The 27,556-nt window shown below is 33.9% G+C and overlaps 1 protein-coding gene across 2 annotated transcripts; it reads left to right on the forward strand.

The window, feature by feature from the left end:
* The first annotated feature begins 13,190 nt into the window (after positions 1–13,190).
* On the forward strand, positions 13,191–27,358 carry LOC100266768 (kinesin-like protein KIN-12E). 2 transcript variants are annotated; one of them, XM_010653337.3, is made up of 22 exons: positions 13,191–13,702; positions 13,945–14,100; positions 14,186–14,269; positions 14,842–14,961; positions 15,679–15,792; positions 16,186–16,278; positions 17,610–17,699; positions 17,898–17,968; positions 18,071–18,145; positions 18,291–18,378; positions 18,903–18,961; positions 20,285–20,348; positions 20,698–20,763; positions 21,518–21,676; positions 21,757–21,861; positions 22,379–22,614; positions 23,124–23,193; positions 23,401–23,457; positions 23,554–23,616; positions 24,444–24,503; positions 24,597–24,676; positions 24,918–27,358. In XM_010653337.3, exons 1-22 carry the CDS (start codon positions 13,454–13,456, stop codon positions 27,154–27,156), a joined length of 4,398 nt encoding a protein of 1,465 aa, XP_010651639.1. In that variant the 5' UTR covers positions 13,191–13,453; the 3' UTR covers positions 27,157–27,358. The 2 variants fall into 2 exon arrangements, with proteins under 2 accessions (XP_010651639.1, XP_010651641.1); XM_010653339.3 differs by having other exon boundaries at positions 23,401–23,451.
* The last annotated feature ends 198 nt before the right edge of the window (positions 27,359–27,556 follow it).

The following is a 27,556-nucleotide window of genomic DNA, read 5'->3' on the forward strand; positions in this document are numbered from 1 at the left end:
TCTGAACTCCAAGTCCACATCACATGAGGTACCACTTCCTTCCTCCTTATTTTCAATTCAAACATTGAGGACAATGTTCATCTCGGTTGGAGGGAGAGATGAGGAAGTAAGTATTAGTTTAAATTTTTATCATACTTAGTTAAATTAGCTACTTTTTGTTTAAATTTTAAAATTTTTGCTTTAAACTCCATGGATATTAAGAATTAACTCTCAAAATTAAATGAGAGAAGTCGAGTTTCAACTTGATTACATGAGTCTTAGAGTTTGTATTATGCTTTTCTAAAAGTTGATGAATTGTTGAAACTCCCATTGCATGCAAACTTATCTCTTCCACCTTAAGCTATTCGCACACACATACATTAGATTCCGGTTATAAGATGTGAAACTATCTCACCCTCTAAGCTTGAGAAATCATAATTTGACACCTTTAACCTCTCTTTAATAGTGTTGGGACACCTCATAAAGACCAATGAATCTTTGAAAAAATAGAAAAAGAAAAAGAAAAAGAAAAAGAAAAAAAAATAAAATAAACTTCTTTGCTTGCCTTGAAACCTGAGCATGGTCCGAAGGGGTGGCGAAAGCCTTTAAAGCCTGGTGCCCTAAGCCTTTATTGGTTGGGAGTCACCGATCCTCTGCTTGTTACATGAGTGAATTGGTTAAGTTTAGTAAGTGAAAAGAATTGTGAATAAGAGGTGCGTTCCTAGCCTATCAAGAGATGGTTAATTTTGCTAAGCTTAAAGAAAGACTTAGGTTGGGGGGAGATGATAGTTATCCATACTCTACTCGGAAGCTAATCACATTAACACTTAGCTTTTAGTTGAAGAATTTGATTTGGATCTTTTGAGAGTGGAAATTCTTTTGATGCTTAAACTTGCATAATATCCATTCTTTGTACTCTATGATCAAGTGAATGCTTTGACAACTCTTATTATAGGTTGAGTTTCACATCTTTATTGATCCATGGATGTCCATCATGCCACTCATATCATTTTTTGGAGTGATTTGCATGATCCCTTTTATGTATATTATTATAGTTTACTTAGTTTTTATCTCCTCCATTGCTAAGGGACTAGCAATGAGTCGGTTGGGGGGTGTGATTCATTTGATGCGACTCATGGTAGCTTAGCTTTAAAGGCGTATCAACAAAATTTATACCTTAAATACTATTACTAAAGTAATCAAGCTACTATAGCATAGTGGTTTTAGGATCGTTCACTGGGAAGGGTTTTCGCAAACACTAGTGATATTCAAATTAGGAAAATAGGTGATTTTCTTATGGATGTTAGCTTTAAAAGAAGATGTAAATGTTTTAGAAAGATTTAAACTAATCTAAGCTAACATTAAAGACTAAAATGAAAAGGTGTAAAAACAAGTTTCTCAAAGATAGGATAGCTATGCTCTGGCTCTTATGCAAATTGGAAATCTCAGGATAGGCTCCTCGCGTTGGGGTTGCAACTATGGTGATGCTTGCTTCCCGAACAGGTATGGATTTAGCAAATCAAGTTTTAATCCTTTAAAATGGCAAAACAGATGGTAGTGAATTTCATCAATGGTTATTCACCTTAGACTTCCTTTGAATGGCTCGTAAGAGATAACTAATGGTCTAAAGCCAAAAGCTTACCAAATATTGGCAACTCAAAGTCATTCCAGGTGATAAACTCACCTTTCAATGGCCATTGAAATTGGTTCTAACGGATTAATGCAAAACTTGGAATTGAAAACCTCACCTTCCAATAGCTCGTAGGAGATAACTAATGGATAGAAATCCAAAAGCTTATCAAGTATTGGCCGTTGGAAGTTGTCCAAAGGAAATAAAAACCAAACTTTGCATTAATGAACCATTAATGAAAAACGACTACCTTACCTTCCAGGTGCGAGAAATTTCCATGGGATTGCATCCAAGCCATCACATAACATCCATACTTTGAGAAACTAAAAGTTTTACCCAATCATCCTCTGAGGAAAAGCCCTCAGAGGCTGTTTGGCTACTAAGAAAATAGAAATGGGGAAGAACATGAGAAGAGAGAAAAATAGAGCTTTATATATTTCTAAGTTAATGTACAGAGGATCGATCCCCCAATATCTTTTGGAGGTGTTGTGCACCTCTATATATAGCAAAATTACAAGATAAAGCCTTATGTCGGCTTAATACAAGATAAAGCCAAGAAAACCAAAAGGCAACCTCAACCGGTCGAGCTGGGGGTTGACCGGTTCACTAGCCATTGGAGCATTTAATGCTTAGCAGGTGACCATTACCCTTGACCGAACCTCGACCGAGAAGGCACATCCCTCGACCGGGAAGGAAAGGCTACTGGTAGAGAGAAAATACTTTTTGCACCTCTCGATTAGACCTCGATCAGGAAAAGGGAATCGGTTGACCGGTGCCCTGGCCGGTTGAGCTGGTTTTGACAGAGCTTTGACCAGTTCACCATTTTTTACCCTAAAACCTTTTTTTTTTTTATCTTTTTTCTTCTAATATTTAAGCAAGGTCTTTAGATAAATTAATATTCCAATTTTGAAGTGATTTGCCTAGGGTTCATTTGATAAAAATTGGGTTTTAATGAAACTGTAACTTTAAAGAATAAACTAAGTTTTTCAAAGATGCATGAAATGATATGTAAATCCTAAGTGCACCCATGCATTCATCTTACATATGTTTTCTATGATTAAAGGTCTTCCAAAAGTCTTAATCTTGCATCCCTTAGGTCATTTAATGAATTTTCAAATTAACACCTAAAATTCTTTATAATTCAAACCAATTAGTAACTTAACCATGATTTGTTATCATCAAAATTTGATTAGGAGAGCCCTTGGGCTAACAATCTCCCCATTTTTTATGATGACAAACCTTGGTTATCTACGAGAAGAAGAATCTCCCTCTTAAACCAATCATGGGTCAAAAAATCAAAATTTACGAAGTTAAAACCAAGATAATCAAGACATGCTAGAGAGAATTTATAATAAGAAACAATGTAAGTCATGAAACATATAGGCATATCATATGTAAGTCAAATATATCATTATCCAATATGTATAATCCAAACAATGATATGACAATGATATGCATGTAAGTCTCCTATAGACTCCTAGATCTTAAATATCTCCCCCTTTTGGCAACATAAAAAAAAAAAAAAAAAACAAACAAAGGAGGTCTCTAAGGAAGGAGGTGGAAGTGGAAACATAGAGCGCAAATAAGCCATCATCTCCTCATGCTAGCTCTCCAAGTGATCCTCAATATGCTCAATCATCTGTTGGAGATGCTCAAACTGTGAAGTGAAGTCAGCCTGATGCTGATCCATGTGATTCTCAATACTCTCAAACCTCTACTAGAGATACCCAAACTGAGAAGTGAAGCCAGCCTGATACTGATCCATGTGATCCTCCATGGAGTAGAACCGTGTATCACTAACTATAGCAAGCTTCTCCATGCGAGTGCCTAGAGAGCTAATCTGAGTAGATAAATCCATTCATGGAGCATGGTCAAGAGGGAGAGGTGCCTGAGGAGGTGGTATCTCAGTATGAGAAGGCTCAGTGAATGCAGGGCCAGAGGAAGGCTTAGTGAATGATGGTTGAGTAGATGGACCTATTGTACAAGTCGGCTCAGACCTCATCGACTCAGAGAAGGTAGCCTCAAACAGAACACCCTTTGACTATAGTGGATGAATGTCAAGCTCGGGCTCTCTTTGCTAATAACCATTCTAAGGGTCTACTCCACCCTCCATCTCTCGTATCTCGGCCTTCTCCTCAACTATAGGATGTGCCTGTCTCTGTCCCCGGGCTTGTGCAAGTGCTCTCTCTGCTCTCCTTACCCAAGAACCATCTAAGGCCTTCTCAAATTTCATCATTGCCATCAACTGATCATCATACGTATCATAAGTGTTGGGGCCTCAAAATTTGTCTCTTTGCTCAAGTCAACGCCAACGTCCTTGAACACTTTGGTAAGGAAACGACCATAGGGGAGTACGCGAGTAGTGCTCTCGTAATGTGAGATCATGTGCATCATCATCAAGTACCCCAAGTGGATCTGTCTCCCAGTCAAAATAGAGTCAATAAGGAATGCCTCATAATAAGAGACCTCATCTCGGTGTCCGTCCTATGGTAGAAAGATAGAGCACAACATATGCTGTAACACTCTACTGATGACCGTCAAGCTGTGAGCCGAGGGTTTGCCCATCCCCTAGGCATCTGGAAGTCCACAAATCCTCTAAATGGCCTCTCTAAGCTTAAATCCTGGCACAGTGGGTCACATCTTGGACTCATACACTCTAAGTCCAACCGGAGTAATATCGAAAATACGACAAATGTTCTCCAGGTCTAAACGGATCTCAACTCTTTTGACAATAGAAATGATCGGGCCACCCATGCCATAAGTCACCCTCGAGTAAAATGCTCGCATCAGAGTTGGGAAAATCAGCTCCGAAACAATGACCATAGGTAGCCAACCCATCCTAGTGAATAGACTCTTGAATATAAAATGCTAAAGTTGGGAAAAATTAATATTTTTCATGGGAACTACTCGTCTCTGAGCAAAATGTTGTTTGTACCGCTGCTAGTCCTCCACGAAAAAGAACAAAGTGTGTCAAACCTCACTTTTTGGCATGCCTCTGGCTGAGACAGCTCAACTGAGCACTTGCCCTATGCCCTAAAAGTAGCGGACTCTAATCTAGGAGCCATATGGAAGAAGAAGTAAGGGAGTAGTGGTTGGTAAAGAGAGAAACGCTCACAACTGAAACCCTAGGCATACAGAAATGGAGAGGGAATGGTGCTGAAGCTAACTATGGCACGCAGGAGGAAGAAAAGGTGGTCCAAATCCGAAACCCTAGCCTTTAATCTTCCCAAAAATCCAATACAAAGCCTTCAATCGGTCCAAAACGTACTCAAATCGGTCTCTATAAGCAAAAAACAGAGAAACCTTAAAGAAATGGAGGAGAATAGTGCAGAAACTGAAATGTGAGAGTCTCTTAAAAACCTTAAATCCCGATGAACTGGTCGATCGGTCCTAGTTTGGTCAACCGTCTGGTCAATGTAGTCAACGTTTTGACTTTTCAATTTTTTTGCACATTTTCTAATTTTGTGATCCTTCCCTTGCCATTTTTAGTTGAAATCCCCAAATTTTGATGCCCAATGCCAATGGAATTTTGATTTTTGGTCAAAATTTGACCATTATCTAAGTATATGTCTATATGATGCATATGACATGAAATTCATGCAATGATAAGGTATATTCATCAAGAATTGATTGAGCAAACATTAGATCATAAAGAAATCACCCCTAGTTGTCTTCTAATATCAACAAATTGTTCTTCACTTAGAGGTTTCGTAAAGATATCGACAAGTTGATCTTTTGTGCTTACAAATTCAAGTGTTATGTCACTTTTTTGTGCATGATCTCTAAAAAAATGATGTTTAATCTCTATATGCTTAGTCCTAGAGTGTTGCACGAGATTTTTTTATATACTTATGGCACTAGTATTATCACATTTAATAGGAACATGCTCAAAAGATAAATCAAAATCACTAAGTGTTTGTTTCATCCAAAGGATTTATGCACAACATAAACCGGTTGCTATGTATTCGGCTTCTATTGTTGACAAAACTACCAAATTTTTCTTCTTTCTATGCCATGAGACAAGTGAGTATCTTAAGAAATGACAAGTGTCACTAGTGTTTTTTCTTTCAATCCTACAACAGGCAAAATCAGCATCCGAAAAACCAATTAATTCAAAGTTATCACTCTTAGGATACCATAAGCCTATGTCCATTGTCCATTTCAAATATTTGAGGATTCTTTTTGCGACACTTAAGTGAGATTCTTTAGGACAAGATTGAAATCTAGCATACAAGCATACACTATACATAATGTCGGGTCTACTAGCAGTCAAATATAGCAAAGAACCTATCATGCCTCTATACATAGTGGAGTAAATGGATTTACCTTTCTCATCCTTATCAAACTTGATGGATGAGCTCATTGGAGTCTTCATTGTTTTGGCTTCTTCCATGTTAAACCTTTTGAGAAGATCTCTTATATACTTTGCTTGATTGATGAAGGTTCTTTCCTTTAGTTGCTTGATTTGAAGTCCAATGAAGAAGTTGAGTTCTCCCATTATGCTCATTTCAAACTCACTATGCATGCACTTAGAAAATTCTTCACAAAAAGAGACATTAGTAACACAGAAAATGATGTTATCAACATATATTTGAACAAAGAGCATATCATTTTCTTTGGTTTTTATGAAAATAGTTGTGTCAATTTTTCCCATTTTAAAACCTTTTTTCAAAAAAAAAATTCTCAATCTTTCATACCATGCTCTAGGTGTTTGTTTCAAACCATAAAGTGCATTTTTAAGTTTAAAAACATGGTTAGGAAAGTTGAAACTTTGAAAACCGGATGGTTGTACAACATATACTTCTTCATTTATAAAACCGTTTAAAAAAACACTTTTCACATCCATTTGATATAAAACAAAGTCTTTAAAACATTCAAAGGCAAGTAACATCCTAATGACTTCCAACCTAGCTACAAGGGCAAAGGTTTCTTCATAATCTATCTCTTCTTCTTGATTAAAACCTTGGGCTACCAATCTTGCTTTATTTCTAACAATTATGTCATTTTCATTCATTTTATTTCTAAAGACCCATCTAGTTCCAATAACACTTTGATTTGAAGGACTTGGTACTAATTCACATACTTCACTTCTTTCAAATTGATTTAACTCTTATTGCAATCATCCAATTTTCATCATTTAAAATATCATTTATATTTTTAGGCTCAATTTGAGATATAAAAGCTAGATTATTACAAATGCTTCTAAGAGAGGATTTAGTTCTTACCCCACTAGATGGATTACCTATAATTTGATCTAGTGGGTGATTGATGAAAAACTTCCATTCTTTAAGAAGGTCTTGGCTTGATTCACTTTGCACTTGTTGAGGAAGGGGTAGTACCAATGGTGATTCTTCTTTCTTGGGATCCTTTCTAATTTCTTGTTGTTGTCTTCTATCTTCAATTTGCAATCTTCTCATGGAGGTTTCCAAACCTAAATCATCATCAACACTCTCTCTTTCTTGGAGAGAATTGTTAGATTCATAAAAAAATAACATGGATGGACTCCTCTACAACCATGGTTCTTTTGTTAAAAACTCTAAAAGCTTTACTTGAAATTGAGTAACCAATGAAAATTCCAACATCTGATTTTGCATCAAATTTTCTAAGATTGTCTTTGGTGTTTAATATAAAACATTTGCATCCAAAGACTTTGAAATAACTAATGCTGGGTTTCTTGTTTTTCCAAAGCTCATAGGGAGTTTTCTTAAGAATGAGCCTCAATAATATTCTATTTAAAACATAACAAGAAGTGTTAACCGCTTCGGCCCAAAAATATTTTGGTAAATTGTTTTCATTTAGCATGGTTCTTGTCATCTCTTGAAGAGTTCTATTTTTCCTTTCAACTACCCCATTTTGTTGAGGAGTTCTAGGAGCCGAAAAATTGGGTCAACTCCATGCTCATTGCAATATTCTTCAAAATCAATATTTTCAAATTCTCTTCCATGATCACTTTTTATACAAGTAATTGCAAAACCTTTTTTATTTTGAAACTTATTACAAAACTTTGAAAACTCATAAAAGGTTTTATTCTTTTGACTTAAAAACAAGACCCATGTATATTTAGAGAAGTCATCCACAATAACATGTGCATAAGATTTTCCTCCAATACTTGGTGTCCTAGAGGGACCAAATAAATCCATATGCAACAACTCAAATGGACTAGATGTGGAAATGACATTTTTGTTTTTAAAAGAGTTTTTGATTTGCTTTCCCACTTGACAAGCTTCACAAACTTTATCTTTTTGAAAATTTATTTTGGGAAGGCCTCTAACAAGTTCATCTTTGTTGAGTTGGGAAATGAGGTCCATGTTAGCATGTCCTAACCTCCTATGCCACAACCAACTTTGATCATGCATGCTTGAAAAGCATTTATCAAGGTCATCATATTTTGAAATATTTATAGTGTAAACATTATCACATCTATGACCCATGAAGATGGTTTTATCATTTTGAATATCCTTGATGATGCAATGAGATGCTTTAAAAATCACTTTAAAACCTTTGTCACAAAGTTGACTAATGCTTAAAAGGTTATGTTTTAAACCATCTACTAATAAAACACTTTCAATGAGAGAGGATGTGTCATTACCAATGTTGCCTTGACCAATGATTCTTCATTGTGCATTGTCTCCAAAGGTAACATATCCTCTCTTTTTCTTTGTAGGAAAAGCAAACTTGGATTCATCTCCGGTCATGTGTCTTGAGCATCCACTATTCAAGAACCACTTATCATTCTTTGAACCTACAACATAAAACTCAAGTTGATTTAGGTGACCATATTTTTTTGGGTCCTTGAGGGTTAGTGACCTTGGGTTTTTCAATCCAAATCTTTTTAGCTTTTGCATTTGAATTCTTTTGAGAACCATTTCTTAAAGGTCATGTACTACTAATATGCCCTCCTCTTCCACAAAAGTTGCAAATAGTGGTAGGACTTGCGCTTGTGGATTCCTTTACAAAATAGTTTTTTAAATACTTTTGATTTTTTTGAATATTTGAATCCTAGCCCTTGTTTGTCAAAAACATATTTTTGGCTAGCTAGAATCATTTCAAAAGATTTTTGTCCACAAGAAAAAATTGAAAAAGAGGAGGTCAACCATTCATTTTTCTTTCTTAGAATCTCATTTTCTTTTTTAAGATGGGTTTTAGAAACTTCAACATTTGAAAATTTTTCTTTTACTTCTCCAAGTTCTTTTTCAAGTTATTGAACTTTCTTTTTAAGAGAAATATTTTTTAAACTAAGTTTTTCAAAATCCTCATACAATTCTTCAAATGCATCATGTATATCCTCATCACTAAAGTTAGAGTTTACCTCATCAAGTTCATATATTGCCATGAAGTACATGTTTGCCACTTCTTTCTCATTTTCTTCTTCAAATGATTCATCTTCATTTTCACTCCAAGTGGCCATCATTCTCTTCTTCTTTCTCCTCTTGGCTTCACTTTTGTAGAGAGGACAATCATATTTAATGTGTCCCGATTTCTTGCACTTGAAACACACCAAATCTCTTTTCTCTTCTCATTTCTCCTTGTCACCATGAGATGAAGGTTCCTTTTTAGAAAAGTCTCTTCTAGAAGTGAAGTTTTTCTTCTAAACCATTCACCTCTCATGAATTTGTTGAACTTTCTTATGATGAGGGCTAAATCTTCATCTTCTTCACTTTGTTTTTCTTCTTCAACTTATTCTTCCTTAGTTGTAGCTTTGAGAGCTATGCTCTTCTTCTTTTTATCTTCACCTTTTTGTTGCTTCTTTGCCAAATTGATCTCATATGTCATCAATGACCCTATGAGCTCCTCCAAAGGTAGCTTGGTCACGTCTTTAGCTTCTTGAATTGCGGTGACCTTGGTATGCCACTTTGATGGAAGTGACCTCAAGATCTTCATCACCTTTTTCGGATTCCTTGTAGGTTTTTCCCAAGGCTTTAAGACCATTGACAATGTCGGTGAACCTAGTGATCATCTCAACAATACTTTTATTATCTTTCATAAAAAACAATTCATAGTTATGAACAAGCAAATTGATTTTTAACTCTTTAACTTGATTTGTTCCTTTATGAGTTATTTCAAGCAATCTCCAAATTTCTTTTACCGATTTACATTAACATATTATATTATATTCGTTTCTATCCATAGAGCATTGTAAAGTATAAACGACCTTAGCATTTAATTGAAATTTTCTTCTATCACACTCATCCCATTCTTGCTTGGGTTTTGGAACCATGACTCCATCAACTAATTTTGAAGGAAATCATCTTCAATGACGTCCCATATGTCTAAATATGTTGATTGTAAAAACCAAGTCATTTTAGTTTTCCAATAGGGATAATTGGTTCCCGTAAAAAATGGAGGTCTATTGGTTGCAAAACTTTCAATGTGAGATGAGCTTGATGGATTAACCATTTCCTCTTAGATGATTAAGTCTTAAACAAGAGGCCTAACTCTGATACCAATTGAGAAAATACAAGCTAATCTTAAGAGAGAAAAACACCCAAGAGGGAGGGGGGGGGGGTGAATTGGGTTTTTAAAAATTCTTTATAAACATAACAAATTTAAGCACAAGAGAAGCAAATATAAAGAAATAAGGTTAGAGAAATCAAACTCAGATTTTGTAGTAGTTTGACACTTCCTTGCCTACGTCCACTCTCCTCAAGCTCCTAACCAAGTGAGGGTTCCACTAACTTGAAGCTTCAACCAAGCTTCTAATCACCTTTACACTTGGATTCCAGCTCCAATGGGCTCTTACACAATCTTTTCAAGTTTCAACTCACTTGAAGACTTTAAAACTCAATTAGCAAGTATGAATCTCTCAACCAAGCTCAACAAAGGTTCAAATACAACTTAAGGCTAGGATAAATCACAAAGGTGCACTAAAAGATATGCAAATGGAGATTTAATGCACCAAGAAAAGAATGAGAGCTTTTAAGGTAAGAACAAGTGGGTACACAAATAAATGCAGATGTTCTCTTATTCATGAATGAAGAGGAGCTCTCTATTTATAGGTTTCTAACCTCGGGAGCCAAGAAAACCAAAAGGCAGCCTCAATCAGTTGAGTTGGGGGTCGATTGGTTCACTAGCCTTTTGAGTATTTAATGCTTGGCAGGTCACCGTTACCTTCAACCAGACCTTGATCGGGAAGACAGATCCCTCGACCGAGAAGGAAAGACTATTGGAAGAGAGAGAAAACGTTTTTTGCACCTCTCGACCGGACCTCGATCGAGAAGAGGGAATCGGTCGACTGGTACCTTGGCCTATTGAGCCGGTTTGGACAAAGCCTTGATCGGTTCACCATTTTTTACCTGAAAACCTATTTTTTATGGTATTTTCTCTTAATATTCCAATTTTGAAGTGATTTGCCTAATGTTCATTTGATAAAACTTGAGTTTTGATGAAACTGTAACTTTAAAGAATAAACCGAGTTTTTCAAGATACATGAAATGATTTGTAAATCGTAAGTGCACCCATGCATTCATCTTACATATGTTTTCTATGATTAAAGGTCTTCCAAAAGTCTTGATCTTGCATCCATTAGGTCATTTGATGAATTTTCAAATTAACACCTGAAATTCTTTATAATTCAAACCAATTAGTAGCTTAACCATGATTTGTTATCATCAAAACCTGATTAGGAGAGCCCTTGGGCTAACACTATTCATTGGGTACATAGATTTAGACTTTTAGTTTGATAAAGATTCTTGTTGGTTTACCTCCTATTTTGTAATTTACTGTAGGTGGTGCTACTAATAGTTGGAGAAGTGTGAAGTAATCTTGCATTGTTGACTCTATTACGAAAGCCAAGTACATTGTAAATTTTGAAGCAACAAATGAAGCCGTTTGACTTAGGAAGTTCTTCATGGGACTTGGGGTAATATCAATGGTTGTATTGCCCTTAACACTATTTTATTGATAAAATAGAATTTGATCAAAGCTTGTAAAAATATTGAGAAATTTTTTTAAAATAATAAAATAAGATAATAATATTAATGTTTTAAAAATTGGACTAATTGGGTGGTCCAACAGGTCCAACCGACAGCCTCTCCGGTTTGGTTCAGCTAATTAGATTTCTTTAAGGTTAGATTAACACTGAACCGACAGTTGGACCGTCGAATCGGACAAACTGTCTAGTTCCATGTGAACTAGTCAACTATTGATTTGACCAAGATTTTGTTGGGCTTCTCATGTCATTGGCCCAATATCCTTCATTGCAAGTCCATATCAATTGCAGTTTACTAAAACGGTGCTGGGTATTTTATACCACACATGGGCCCATTGATTTTTGATGTGGGATAGATTTTGGTTGCATTGAAAAAGTACTCTACATTGTGGGATTAATGCATGGTTTACAAAATAAGCAAAGGACCATTCAACTACATGATAGCTTTATTAAAAAACATGGTGTATATATATAAATATATCCTTGTTTTAAATTTAAATAAATACTAATATTTATACCTACATTTATTTTATAATATTTATTAATGATAAATATGAAAATAATAAAAATTAATTAATAAAATAATTTTAAAATTTTAAAATAAAAAATATATAGATATGAAATTAAATTAAATATTATATTTTTTTCACCTACATATTTAAATATTATACCTATTTTATTTAATAAAATTTAATATATTAATACATTTATATTTATCTTAATCATTTAATTTGATATATCAAATATAAAAAATAAAATATTATTAAAATTTTTAATTTTATTTGTATATATATATATAAATTTCTTATAATTATTTTTATATTTTATAAATTATATATTAATGATATCATTGATTTGATCATCGATTTAATCAATGAATCATGAATCGATAACTTTTCAATTTCAATGTTTAGTTCAATTTTGAAAGCATTGAATAATATATATATATATATATATATATATATATATATATATATATATATATTAAAATAAAATTTGTGATATTTGATAATAGTATGTCCTATTTGAATTTAATATTAAAATAATGATCTATTTAATTCAAATATAAAATGAATGATGATATTATGATTTTTTTTTAATATTTATAATATTTATATTTAATTAATATATAAATGATAACGAGAAAGATCCCATAAGAAAATTATCATCATAGTTTTTTAATTTTAATAATCAATTAAATTAAATTTTAAAATAAAATTTATTTATTAAAATGTTTTTTAATATTTTTTTTGGTTTTTTTTATTTATGAATTTCAATATATATACTTTTATAGGACAAATTTGCCCTGGTTATCAAAAGTTCTTTACGAGATGGGCGTTTGGCTGAGTGAGAGTGAGCATTGAGTGATAAAAAAATCGGGAAATTGTCGAAAAATTAGCGAAAAAATCAATTAATATATAAAAATATGATGTAATATGCTCTGTACATATTAATTTTTTTTGCTTTTTTTTTTTTTTTTTTTTTTAAAGTTTCGATTTTAATATTATTTTTAAAAAAAATTCGGGGATTAAGGGGATACTTTGGTAATTGGCATTCATTAGCCGGATTTGAATCATACACCTATTATCCAAGCGAGATATATCAGAATTAGGGATATATTTGTAATTGCACACTTGGACTGAAAAATGGCTCCTAGTTCAAAAAATTCAGATCCAAAGCATAAAACGGTCTACGAATTTGAATTCACACTTTCCCGACCGTTCATCTAGACCGCTCTCCACCGTCAGATCACTCCTATGACTTCACCTCATATTTCTAACTCACTCCATTTCCAAACTATTTTCTGCCCTCCCCACCAATCTCTGCCCTAACTTTCTCCCTACAAATCTCGCTCATTCACTATTTTAAATTCTCTAAACCCTTATTTCACTTCCTAGGCTTCATTTTGTACAACAATGTCATTCATTTCTGAGTCGAAAAGCGCAATCAGAAGCCGATTCGGCTTCCAAGAAGCGGCTTCAGATGTTGTGCCTTCGGTTCAGAGTTCGCCCGATCTTCTTAAATCGGCATTGAGAGAAAATTTTCATTCTTCTGCAGTTCGGAACATAAGTGAGAGAGATGATGATGCTACCTTTGCAGGATCGTCGATCCAGAGCTTTGAACTTCATGAAGATCCTTCCTTCTGGAAGGAGCACAATGTGCAGGTACGATTTCTCTGGAATTTGTTTCTGCTTGGTTTCTGACAGAATGTAAGAAGAGATTGGAATATTTTGTTGTTGGTATTTTTTGTTTGTTTGTTTGTTTTTTTTTTCTTTTTGTTTTCATTGAGGATCTCGTAAATTCTGGAGAAGTAATTCACAAAAATTGTTCATCGATTTAGTTTCTACAAATTTCTTTTGCCTATTTTTTAACTCTGTTTTTGTTTGTGTTTTTCAATAAAATGTAGGTTATTATTAGAATTCGTCCTCTCAGTAGTTCTGAAATATCACTGCAAGGCTATAATAAATGCATTAGGCAAGATAGTTGTCAGGCGATTACCTGGACTGGGCATCCAGAATCTCGATTCACCTTTGATCTGGTTGCAGATGAGAATGTCAGCCAGGTATTTGTTTGAATGCTCTGTTGATTTATGTCAGAGTCAGCTTCCATTTTCCTCTCTTGGACTTAATTTTAAGTAAATGCAATAGGAGAAGCTGTTCAAAGTAGCTGGATTGCCGATGGTGGATAACTGCATGGGAGGCTACAACAGCTGCATGTTTGCATATGGGCAGGTGAGTCTCTCTAAGCCAATTTCTTTACATTCTAATTACTTTTGTCACTATTAATGAATTTGTTATATATGACAGCATGTTAGCGGATAGAGACTTAAGCATGTGAAGAGCAAGCAAGTAAAATATTTAAGACTTATTTCGTTTTGGAAACAATAATTATTTTCTGTTTCCAGAAGTAGGAAAAAAAATGAAAAATTCAGTAGAAAACGTGTTTGGTAATGTCTTTTAAAACAACTGTTTTCCCAAATACTTTGTAAAAGATGGCCATCCTTAGGTCAAAATACTAGTTTTTGTGTTCTTAACCTGCAAGCATTTTAACAATTGAGGACTATATCAAAATGAACATGTTTACTAGAGAGGTAAGTAGGAGGTGGTGTTATTTATGAAAAAAAAATCATTTTCATTTCCTCTAACAGAGAAGTCCTTAGTCTTTTTCTTTGTGAACTTATAAGGAGCATATTCTGGTTGCTTAGAATAACAATTTTATGGCATTCTTTCTTCTTTATTGACGTTGGAGAAATTTGATTCTGGTTTTTCTTTTCATTTCTTAAAATATGATTCTTTATGCATAGACTGGCAGTGGAAAGACTCATACAATGCTGGGAGATATTGAGGGAGGCACTCGAAGACATAGTGTCAACTGTGGGATGACACCAAGAGTGTTCGAGTATTTGTTTTCAAGAATTCAAAAGGTAGATCTCTTTCAATTGGAAATAGATTAATAATGGTCTTTTGGTCTTTTGGTTTTGGTCTTTTCATTAGGCTATCACATTAATCACAAATTAAATAGGGAACTCTAGGTGAGACTAAGAGATCAAAAATTATGCTAGAAATTGGAATCAGATAAATGGAGAGTCTTTTAGATCAAAAAGATTTTTTGTCTGCACAACATTTATCAATATCATGAAGTTGTAAAGCAATTTGGGCACAGTAAGGCTATTAAGTAATTTTCCCAATGCAAGCAATCTTTTAGCTCCATCTTTTGTAGCATTTTTCCTAATCATTTTATGTAGTTCTTAGCCATCCTCATATTGCATAAAAATAATTTGCTATGTAGTTAGGTGGACATTGAGAGGCTACTAGATAATTTTTTCAGAGTAAAGAAGTTTGCTATTCTAATTTTTGTAGCTTTTTATGCTTCTTCCTAAATTGTTATTGTACTTTAGTACTTGCAAATCAAACAAAATTGTTTTAAGTTTTTACACTGTGGATGGTCATTGCACTTGGAGCTTAGCAGTTGCATCTGTGTTAAAAGTTCTTCTAACTCGCATATATTAGACTTTTAGGGATACGGGAATGAATTACCAAACCTTAGGCTATTCATTTATCACTTTTGTTCTACCTATTTTATTCAAGTTACGATAAACTTTCTAAATGCAATGTTCCATGTTTCTTTTGTGGCATCACAGGAAAAAGAGGCTCGTAGAGATGAGAAGTTAAGATTTACATGTAAATGCTCATTCTTAGAAATATACAATGAACAGATTCTTGATCTTCTAGAACCATCATCTGCTAATTTACAGGTATTTATGACTAACAAATGAAACTTCATTTCTATAGTTTTGTTTGATCTCAGCCGTTAGGGTGCCTAGTTGGTTAGCATGAATGCTGAGATATGTGGTAGAGACACAAGGTATTTGGTTCAATTCCTGTTGCTGGTTGAATGTCCTTGATTACCTAGTGTTGGTTTTGGTGGGTATGGTCAGCACCCTAAGGTTTGGGTCCTCAAGGAGAGTCCAAAGGATTTGACCATGGAAGGTTCCTTGGTTATCAAAAAAAGAAAAAAAGTTTTGTTTGATCTCCTTCTTGATCTTCATTGTGAAGGTCCTTTTATCTTACAGATTTTAGTTTATGTGCATATGACTATCAAAAGTTCATTATCTTATGACTCAAAACTTGTGTTTGGTTTGGTGCAGATTAGAGAAGACATTAAAAAAGGGGTACATGTAGAAAATCTCACGGAGCTAGAAGTTACAAGTGCTCGCGATGTGATTCAACAACTTGTTCAAGTATTTAAACCCTTTTTTGAATCTGGTTTTGTTTCTTATATCAGTTGCCTTGTTCTTGAAGTCTATATGTTTTAAATTGATCCTTGACGGTAGTGACAACAATCATCACCAACTACTACATGAAAATGAAAAGAACAAAATAAGAATCAAGTAGTAGTTATGTTTTAAATTGATCCTTGATGGTAGTGACAACAATCATCACCAACTACCATATGAAAATGAAAAGAACAAAATAAGAATTAATAATGATAGACTAGTAGCAATAGTGGATGATATTGATGGATAGGTTCCTGTTCAGTTTTAGGCTCAGCTATACCCAAATAAGACCCTGTTTAGAACAATACTTCTGGTATCTATATATTTATTACTGGTAAAATTATAAAGAGAAAAGGCATTAGTTACCCAATGAAGACATATCTTTTAGATTTTCGCTTACATGACTCATACCGAATAGTAACTTATGGAATTAATGCACAACAAATTTGCATGTAAAAATAGAACCTAGAAACATGCGGTCTCACTCATAGATCAGCGACCTTTGGTTAGCAATGAATTAAGTGAAGCTTGAAAAGTTTTTTCACAGGCAGCTTATCTGGTGTTATGTTTTTGCATATTTCTAGTATATATGAATTATTCATAGGAATTTAATATTATTAAGTAGTAAAAATATAAGTGCCTAATTGAACCTTTTTACTAATTCTAAGTGCCTGGACCTAGATCTTAAAACTGCTATGATAGTAGAAGTAAACTAAGTTAGTGTTCAGTAAATAGGGTAATCGAATTGAAGGATACATATTGATGCCTTTATCATAGTACATCGATATTTTTCTCAGCTTTTGGTTAATTTTTTCAGCTTGTGTTTTCTAACTGAAATGCTCCTGTGTGATTGATCCATGTGTGGTTGGCACTATAACATCCGACATCTAGGTTTATGGATTTGAAATCATTGTAATCATGGTAATTCAAGTAACTAGTTATTATTTTTCACTTTTTGTCTTAGTGTTGAGATAGGCATCCAGCCAGGTACGGTATTTCCCCAGCAGCATTAGCTAGTTATATGCAAATGACAGCCTAAGTATTATCTAGGAATGCTTGCTTATGGTTGATTTGGATGTAGTCAGGATGCTAATTACCTCACAAAGATATGGGGTTCACATGGGTGTAACATATTGAGGATTTTAAGGACAATTTATTCTCTGATAACATGATTGAGGCATAAACTTTTGATTTGTATCATTGTCAATGAGTTATATTTTTTCTTCTTTTCATTTGTAAGCATGGACATTGTCAGGTTGATAATAGTTATATTACTAATATTTCATGTTTGTCAGGGTGCAGCAAATAGAAAGGTAGCTGCTACTAACATGAACCGTGCAAGTAGTCGTTCTCATAGTGTATTCACATGTATCATAGAGAGCAAGGTGAGTGCTCTGTTTCTTGCCCTCCACCCCCCTCTTCCACTCTCTTTCCCTGTCCATTTCTCCTTTCCTCACCCTGAAAAGGATGAAAAAGACAAAAGAAAAAGTGAGACCTTTTCAGATCAGCATTTTTTTTAATAAATTTCTGAATGTCACTTGGTATTAGTTTGGTATGAGTTTTAATTGAAGGTTCCTTTTCAGTGGGAATCACAAGGTGTAGCTCACCACCGCTTTGCTAGGCTTAATCTGGTGGATTTAGCAGGTTCTGAAAGGTAATATGAGTCAATATAGAGATACTGGAAAATGGAAGCTGCTTGTTTGGTAGAAGTTAAATTCATTTACTTTTTATTGTTATTCATGTGTTTTGGTTGCAGGCAAAAGAGTTCTGGTGCTGAAGGTGAGCGTCTCAAGGAAGCTACTAACATCAATAAATCTCTTTCAACATTGGGGTAAGTGGCCATCACCTACTGTGTGATTGTTGTTTTAAGTTCATCGTTTTCAATTACTATTTTGATCTTTTGAAGTCGGGCCATATAATATTCTTTACTATTTTCATTTGAGGCCATTTTATTGAGTTGCTTATGAGATTTGCAGGCTTGTGATTATGAATCTTGTAAATATGTCCAATGGGAAGTCACTCCATGTTCCTTATCGGGATTCAAAACTCACATTTCTGCTTCAGGTAGAGTATTGTTCTTTTAAGAAGAAAATTAAGATTACATGGACATCAAATCAAATTCATGTTTCTGAACATATATACATGAATTTGAACCCACAATTGTGAGGTTAAGCTTGAGAAACTCATGTATCTTATCAATGTAAAGAACATTTAGAAGTTTACTATTTCGCTATTCAAAGCTTTTATCTAAAACTTATTCCTTTCAAATAGTACCAAGTATAGTTTGCTTTAGCTGTATGAAATATTTACAAACCCTAACTTAAGTATATAGTGCTAGTTGTAATAGACACTTTTCAAGCAAATTTGACATATTTTGTGCAGAACTTAGTTTTTCTTTTACATTGGCCACTTTTTTCATTGATGTGAAGCGTTATTAGAAATACCTTGATGAAGCTCACCATGTTTCAAAATATAGATCTTTCTACCATTCTATCTATCTTTTAACAAAAACAAATATGCTTGAATCATGTATTATTTGCATACTTTCCACTATATATTGGTTCTATCTTTTCCTTGTCTTCGTCCAGGATTCGCTAGGGGGGAATGCAAAAACTATCATAATTGCAAATGTTAGTCCATCTAATTGGTTAGTGATTCTTCCATTTATTGTTCTTTTAGATTCTAGCTTCTAGATTTTCTATATACATACATAGTTTAAATCTTTCTCAAGTTCCTAATTTTTTGTTTATTTATTTCATTTTGGTATTTTGCCCTCAATTTTAATTGTTCACCTCATATACTTAAATTAACCTTCTTAATTATTTGTAGTCCTAGGCATTGTTGTTAAAAATTTATGATACACAATATAATACAACAACACAAAACATTTTTTTCCCCTAGAAATTGAGATGTATTGCAATGATTATCTTATCTTGAAATGTATCTTATCATATGTTTATGATACATGATATAATATGTGATATAACAATAAAAGGATACATACACCTTCAACTATTTTTCATAATTTTAAAGAAATATCACATTTAATTTTGTTTTTGTTAAAAGAATTTATTACATTGATTGTTTAAAATGTACAAAGAGGTTATAAATTGATCATAAAAGGGAGAAAGAAGTAAACTAATCTTACATGAAAGCTACATCCTTGTTAAAGGCCATATTAGAAGCCAAGTAAATGCATTTGTGCAATGGTTATTGGATAATTTTCATTTGAATGATTTGAATGTTGACATTGAAAATGATTATGAATAGTGAATAAAAACTTTTTTTAAAATATATTATTATTATTTGAATTTCTTTTTCAGTGGGAAAGGAATGATGACAAATTTGAGAAGTTGAAACTCTGAAGGTCACACGCACACACCACACACACACACCGCACACACACACACACACATGTATATGTACATACACACAACAAATATAAGTATATATGTCTAGTTAGAATATAGAACTAAAAATCATATATATAAGTTTAAGAATTTTATTTTTGCAAATTTTGCGATGGTTATTCATTAAAGTCATATTTTGTTACATTGAACTTTTTAGAACTCTAATATTCAACCTTTTGATATGATATAGTATAGTTTAACTCTTTAAATCTTACTATCTTTCAAAAATTTAAATATATATTTCTCTAGAGTCTATACCTTATACTTCCAATACATATGCACATATGGATGTAATTTTTCTATTTATTTTCACTATATAAAAAAAATTAAAATACTTGATATGATGCCATGCACAGTACAGAAAAATCGGAAAAATGATACACGATATGAGTTAACAACTATGGTCCTAAAGACATGTTCTAACTTTTGAGTGATTTATGGTTTCCCTAAAGCTAAAAGTTCCGCAAATTGCAAGTCTCTTATCATCTGTATTTTTGACAAAATTCTTTTTGTTTTTTAAATATATGTTTGTATATGACACTTGTTTTTGCCCGTTGCAGCTGTTCATTAGAGACACTAAGCACGTTAAAGTTTGCACAACGTGCTAAATTCATCAAGAACAATGTATGTGATCTTTACTGCATTATTTTCTTTCAGATATAGTTGCTATTTCAGGATAGGATGGAATGCTATTCCATCCTATATCTACTTGTAGTAGTTGATGCTGCACATTCAATATGCCTCATCTTAATTGTCCTTCTTTGGGTTGATTTAGATTTTTGAATGAGATCGAATAGTTCTAAAACTCTAATCAATTGATTTTGACATCATTTTCGTTTAGTAGGGACTGGTTTAATATTTTATTTATTTGTGATTTGATCTTTTTGGAATATATTGATGTTGTTACTCCTTTATGCTTTCTATCATTTTCCAATTATTGCTCATGGGAAATAATTTATGCGTTTTGCTTTAGGCAATTGTGAATGAAGATGCGTCTGGAGACGTCCTTGCTATGCGAATGCAGATTCAACAGCTTAAGGTTTTTATGCAAAGTAGATTGTTTTTGTCGATTAATGTTGCTTTTAGATTATGCCGATTATGTGAGTATAGTATTATCTAGTTTGTAGAAATTTCTTTGAATGGAGGTCAAAGCAAATTTTGAAGTTCCAGAGTGAATTAGTTTGTTTCCATATCAGGTTTTTATACTTATGGCTTGACTAATACTTACAAATGGTTGTGTAGCACATCTACTTTTGTAAATTTGCATAATTTCTACTGAAATGAGTTGTTTGGCCTATTTATAAATAAATATGCTTTTGTGCAATTTCCTGGATAATATTTCACATGGATGTGAATATTGTAATGCACTAGTTGGTTGCTCTTTACAATTTTCTCTTTTTGATGGAAAGATTCCTCCTACAAATTTTAAAATATTCCAGTTCTCAAACTTTGTTTTCAAAGTGGTAAGTCTAGGTGATTTGTGGCTCAACAAGCATTGCACTTTTGTATTCATAAAAGTCCCATAGGGATGCTTTGTGTTCATTTAACTTATTAAAGTAAACCGGTTTTTTTATTTTTTTATTTTTTTATGTGGTGGAGTGGGGGGTGGGAAGGGGTGAGGATTCATTAATTTTGAGAACTTAAATATGCAGAGTTACTCCTCTTTACTGTTTGTACTTGGGATTTGTAGTTGAAATATTGTTTGATTCTAAACGCAACTGATTGTATCCCCAAGCTAAATAGTTTGTGTTGGTTTAATATGGTCTGAAATATATCACTTGTTTTTATTTTAGAAAGAAGTAGCCCGCATGAGGGGATTGGCAAATGGAGGAGCTGAAAACCAGGATAATGATACTTGGACAGTATCTTTTCCTGGATCTCCTGGATCATTTAATTGGGAAGGGCTTCATGGATCATTGAGTCCGCTTACATCTAATAAAAGAGTGTCTCAGGTATGAACTTATGAGTTTTAAATTGTAGAAAACATCAAACTTATATTGTTGGTTTACAATTAGCTGATCTGTTTTTTCAGAAGAAAGAATATGAAGTTGCTCTTGTTGGGGCTTTTAGGAGGGAAAAGGACAAAGACATTGCACTGCAGGCATTGGCTGCTGAGAATCAGGCAGCTATGCAACTGGTATGTTTAAAAGTTCCTTACTTGTTTCATTTAGTTTATTTGATAAGATCATGTAATCGGACAGGTCTTCAAGATTAGTAGGAAAATAGAAATAGCCTTTTTCTTTATATTTATACTATTGAACTACCAAAAAGTTCCTTCAAGCTGTTAGGATTTAGGCCTATATTTGAGCTCCAGTTAACTAAAGCTTTGATACAATGTTAGGTTCTTAGGACTTGGGCTCACAATATATATCTTGCTCTAACCCATGTCATGTGGGTTTACATTTTCCTAAATGAGGAAAAATGACTACCAGAAGGTCATTTATGATATTTGATTTTTTAACAGGCCTTTCATATTTCAATTGTTGATTTTAGAATAAGTTCTGTAACTATAAGTTATAGGCATAAGTTCTGTTTGTATTTATGGGCATTTTTGAAATCAACTTTCTGTTTTTCTGATAGGAAGATGAAATGATTCAAGCATAATAGCAGAAAACTAAATCTTGTTTTTCCTTTTTCTTTTTTGATTGAATCAGGCGAAACAAAGACAAGATGAGATACAAGGCCTAAAAATGAGGCTACGGTTTCGAGAATCAGGACTAAAGAGGTTGGAAGCAGTTGCTTCTGGGAAGATATCTGCTGAGGCACACTTGTTGAAAGAAAAAGAGGAGCATTTGAAGGAAATAGAGGTTCTACGGATGCAGGTTGATCGAAATCAGGAAGTAACAAGATTTGCAATGGAAAATTTGCGATTAAAAGAAGAAATTAGAAGGCATGACCCTTAATTTACAGTTTGAATTCTCTTTGTCACTTAAATCTTTTATGCCAAGTCTTTTGTTTCCTTGGCTCGTGGATGTTCACAAAATCAACAACATATGTTTTTATAGTCTAGAAGAATATATTCAATACAAACACTTTTTCTGACCAAAAATGATAATTTAGTCAACCAAATCAAGGGAATTGGGCATGACATGTTTCTTAGAATATAACCAGTTGTGATCAAGAAATAGGAAAGATTGGGGAAAAAAACCTCAAGTTATAATATAATCTTAGGCATTTTGTATTTGACTACAATCTTGAATTGGGAAGTCAAACTACAATATACCTCTTTCTCGATTACGAAAAACTAAGCATCTTATTGGGTTGGAATTTAGATATTTCTATTTCTTCAATCAATTTGTTATATTAATTTATGTATTTTCTGCATATAACAGAACTTTGCTAAAAGAAATAAACTAAATACTTATTTGCTTAGTTAACCATTCATGTTCTAACTTGCAGATTAAAGTCATTCTGCGAGGAAGGTGAAAGACAGATGATGAATGAACAGATTACTGTATTACAGAATAAGGTGCAAAATATATATCTTACTTAAAGTTACTTATCAAAAAAAAAAAAAGGAAAAAGTATCTTACTTAAATGTCCCTTAAAAAAATAATAATTTTTACATCAATTGTCACTGATGCCATCCCCACCCTCCAAATTCCATATTATGATTTTTTTGTCATGGATCATGTATTTGTTCTTTATTTTTTATTTTTTTGAAACATATATGCAGTTACTAGAAGCTCTTGATTGGAAACTTATGCATGAATCAGATCACTCAAAAGTTCAGGTTTTTCCCAAACTTCATTATGAAATTTGGAAGTGAATTGTTTTTGCAGATGGTATAGCTTGTATTCCTAACCATTTGAATGTTTTTATGATATAGAAACAAAGTTCAGATTTGGTAACGAGGCTTAATGGTGATGATGATTTATTAGTCTCCAATCAGGTAAGATCTAAGTTCACTAAATTTGTTTCCCAATGTAGGAAATTGTCTTTATTGTTGGATGTTTTTTGAATAGAAACAAAGTTCAGATTTGGTGATGAGGCTTAATGGTCATGTATCTTTGGATGTGCTAAATTTGGCATTGCCAAAAGCCATGCCAATATCATGTGTTATTTTATGTTCAGCATAGTGCATGGGAGTAATTTGCTAAAATTTAGCACTTTTATTTTACCATTGCATTGGAGAACAATTGCCAATGTAAAAAAATAGCTTTAGCATTATACCTTGGAGATCTTACAATTGTGGGACCTTCCACTGATATTCTAATTCAAATACTCAAGGAGTATTATTATGTCAAATCAATCAATGATTAAATATGATATTAAACATTTCTTATATCACCTAAATTTTAGTTCCTCAGCTTCATAAGGCTGAATCAGTTCTATCTTGCCAACATATCCTGTGGAAATATTGCGGTATCTCCTCTTCCATACGTGTCCCATGGAAATGTAGCCTGCATCTCCATTCACATGGTGGATTCACCAATTGTCAAAGTCATTATGATTTCTTACCTACTGTTAAATACATTGCCAAATTGTGCTATGGAAGGACACCTTTCATTTCACTAAAAAGACAACAATAGTTTAAATAGTAAATGCATCATTGACAATTAATATGGATTGATAATTGTAAATGCATGCATATATTTGATCTACTTAGTTTATCTTATTCTGGAAGCATTAAGCATGAATGGATTGTTTACGTGTAAGGTATAACCTGTTGACTTTGTGTTTAAAGCTTCTTGCCATGTACTACTTTTTCCTGCACAGGATCCAGAAGCAGCTTGGCATTCTTCAATTAATCAGGAGAATGAATTCCTCCGATTGCAGGTAAACAAATTCAAAAAATAGTTCTGCTTATTCTAATTTAAAATTGGTTTCATTTGATAAAAAGCTTTCCTAATGGAGTTCTGTATATCTCAGGCTATTCAAAACCAGGCAGAAATGGATGCACTTCGGAAGAAACTAGCCTTGTGCCTTGAAGAGAAAGAAAAAATTGAAAGGTACTAGTACATTCAAATACATGTTTACTCAATTTCCACATAATGCCTGTAAATACCATTAAAAAAAAAAAAATCAGTGATGAAAACATGATGTTTCAAACTTTCAACACTAAAAAAAAACTCGTTAATTCCTAACCAAGAAAAGATGTAAATGTATTTTTGTTTTCAAGAAATGTTGAGTTCCTATGTTGCCTTCAATTTAAAGGTTTCTTGCAATGCTGTTAATCCATAAATCTTGCAGGCATGTTAATGAACTGGTAACAGAGCTAGAAGAAGAGAGATCCTCCAAAGCCATGGAAGTACAAGAGCAGAAATTGCAGTCTGAGCTGCCTTCTCTGACAACCAATGTGCCCAGTATTGATTTAAATGGCCAGATAGAGCTTAAAACAATGGTTGACGCCATTGCTGCTGCAAGTCAAAGAGAAGCCGAAGCACATGAAACAGCATTCATCTTGTCTAAAGAGAACGATGAACTGCGCATGAAGCTTAAGGTCTTAATTGAGGATAACAATAAATTGATTGAACTGTACGAACGAGCAGTTGCAGAAACTAATCATAAAGACAGTGAAGAAGCTGAGAATGCTCAAGAAGATAATGCTGGAGTTCACAAAAATGATGGTTTCCCTGAATTGACTGCAGAGAAAGCGATGGACATGAAAAGGGTTGTCGAGAACCTAGAACATCAGCTTATGGACATGCATGAAGAAAATGAGAAACTAATGGGTCTTTATGAGAAGGCCATGCAAGAGAGGGATGAATTCAAAAGAATGCTTTCTTCGGGTGGAAAGAACTCTAATGAAACTACAAGAGAAAATTGTGTGGAAAAACTTGTTGAAGTGGATGGAACCGAAAGTATCAAGTCTATTTCTGGTGAGGAAATGCTTTTGGTAGAGGAAAGCGGTTTCCCTGGATTTAATGTGCAAGAAGATGGAGAGGAATTTCTTGAGTTTGTGAAGCCTACCATATCTGCTGAAGCAAAAATTTTAATTGAAGATACTGGTGTCTCCAGAGTGAATTTGCTGGATGATTTCAGCCAGTGTCCTGGAAATTCTCAAGCAAAGGAAGAAGATCTGATTGATCCTCAAGCAAATGAATGCTTTGAGTCAGATGAACATTCTATTTCTACTGAACCACATCTTTTGTTGGAAGAGAATGGCCTCTGCAGATCAAAGATGCTGGATGGAGTGGATGCTATTGAGGTAGATGTTCTTGCTGAATTCAGTGAAGATAACATGTCTGTGGGGAAAAATGGTTTTTCTGGGTTGGATGTGAAAGATGGGTCAGATCAATCTGGTGATCAGATTGTTTCTGGAAATACTTCTGACATGGAAACAAAGCCATTGGAAGTCAATGTGGCAATAGGGTCAGAAGATCTAAATTTGGTCAGGATGAAGCTGGACCGAGCAGATGAAAAGCTCTCAAGTTCTGCCAAAACTGTTACTGCATTTGGTTTACTTGAGAAAGCAGTCGTTGAGGTTGATAAGATCTCCAGAGAAATTGGAGCAATAGAAGATGATCTCCAGTTGAAGCAGCAAGAGTTTGAATCCCTCAAGATCCTCTCTTCGAAGATACATGACAGAAGAGCTCTAGTAGATAAAAAGTTGTCAGCTCTTAAATACTCTCTATCAAGCTTTTCTACATCAGCTGCTTACTTTGAACAACGAGAAGCTCAAGCAAGGGCAAGGGTGAATGCTTCTTCATCCTATCTAGGCCAAAAGAAAGATGAGTTGGCACGTCTTCAAGCATGCAAGGATGAAATTGAGGCAGTCCAGAGGAAGCTGCAACATTCTGATGTTGAAATAAGAAACAATATTGCACGTTTGAAGTCAAAAATTGAAGAAGAAAACCGGACACAAGAGAATGAAAAGGTTCTGTTGGCCATAGATAATGTTCAGAAAGAGATTCCCTCGCCACAGATAAATTGGCATTTGGGTGGTAAAGCTACTGCACTACTAAAGTCTGAGGAAGAGAAAACCAAGCTGCAAGCTGAGATGAAGCAATCTCGCGAAAAGCTTGGGGCTGTAAGAAGGGAAATTGAAGATCTGAACAGAAAGTCACAGAAGGTGGAAACAGCGATGCAAACTGTTGAAATGGAGATGCAGAAAAGTTTGAAGTCTGTGGAGGAGACGCAACTTGGACTTCAGGGTATCGTAAGAGAGAATGAGATGCTCTTGGAAATTAGAGAGAGTGGAAAAACTGAGATCGACAATCTGATTCTCGAATACCAGCAGTCTATGTTTGAAGCAGATTTGAAGTTGGCTGAAATGAGCATTTTAGAAGAAGAATTGTCAATGCAATCAAGGAGAATAGAAGAGCTATGTGCGACTAGAGCTGTAGTCATGGAGAAGTACAGCCAACTGTTGAAAGACACAAGGTGCCTTTCTTCCTTATCGGAAAAAATTGAAGAGGAGCTATGCACTGTTCGAATGTCGGTTCTGGAAGCCAAGTCATTGTTAAGAACCGAATGTTCAAATGTTTAATGGTCTTACCTTGTTAATCCAACTGAACCAAAACCCTCCTGTGGTCAAACCCTCCTGTGATTAGAAAACTATTCTAATTAATATTCTGTTGATTGTGAAAGAATCATTTTCATGTTTTAAAGTCCGTAAGAAAACACTATTGCATAGAAAGGGTAATTGAAACATTACCAGCTGATATGTCATTTGTCTAACATTCTTACTTCATCGGGTGTTTTCATATTGTTAAGACGAATTTCTAAATCAGCCGTAACTATTTTCCCTTCGAAACTCTTTGTATGCAGCCTCAAGATGTCCACCTCTTATTTTGCAATTATTTCTATTTTGTGTTTTTTTTTTTAACAAAAAAAATATTAAATAAGATACTTGTGAAACTATCGAGGAATCTATAACAGTTTTTATC

The sequence above is a fragment of the Vitis vinifera genome, chromosome 6, assembly GCF_030704535.1.
Source record: "Vitis vinifera cultivar Pinot Noir 40024 chromosome 6, ASM3070453v1".
Classification (NCBI taxonomy): domain Eukaryota; kingdom Viridiplantae; phylum Streptophyta; class Magnoliopsida; order Vitales; family Vitaceae; genus Vitis; species Vitis vinifera.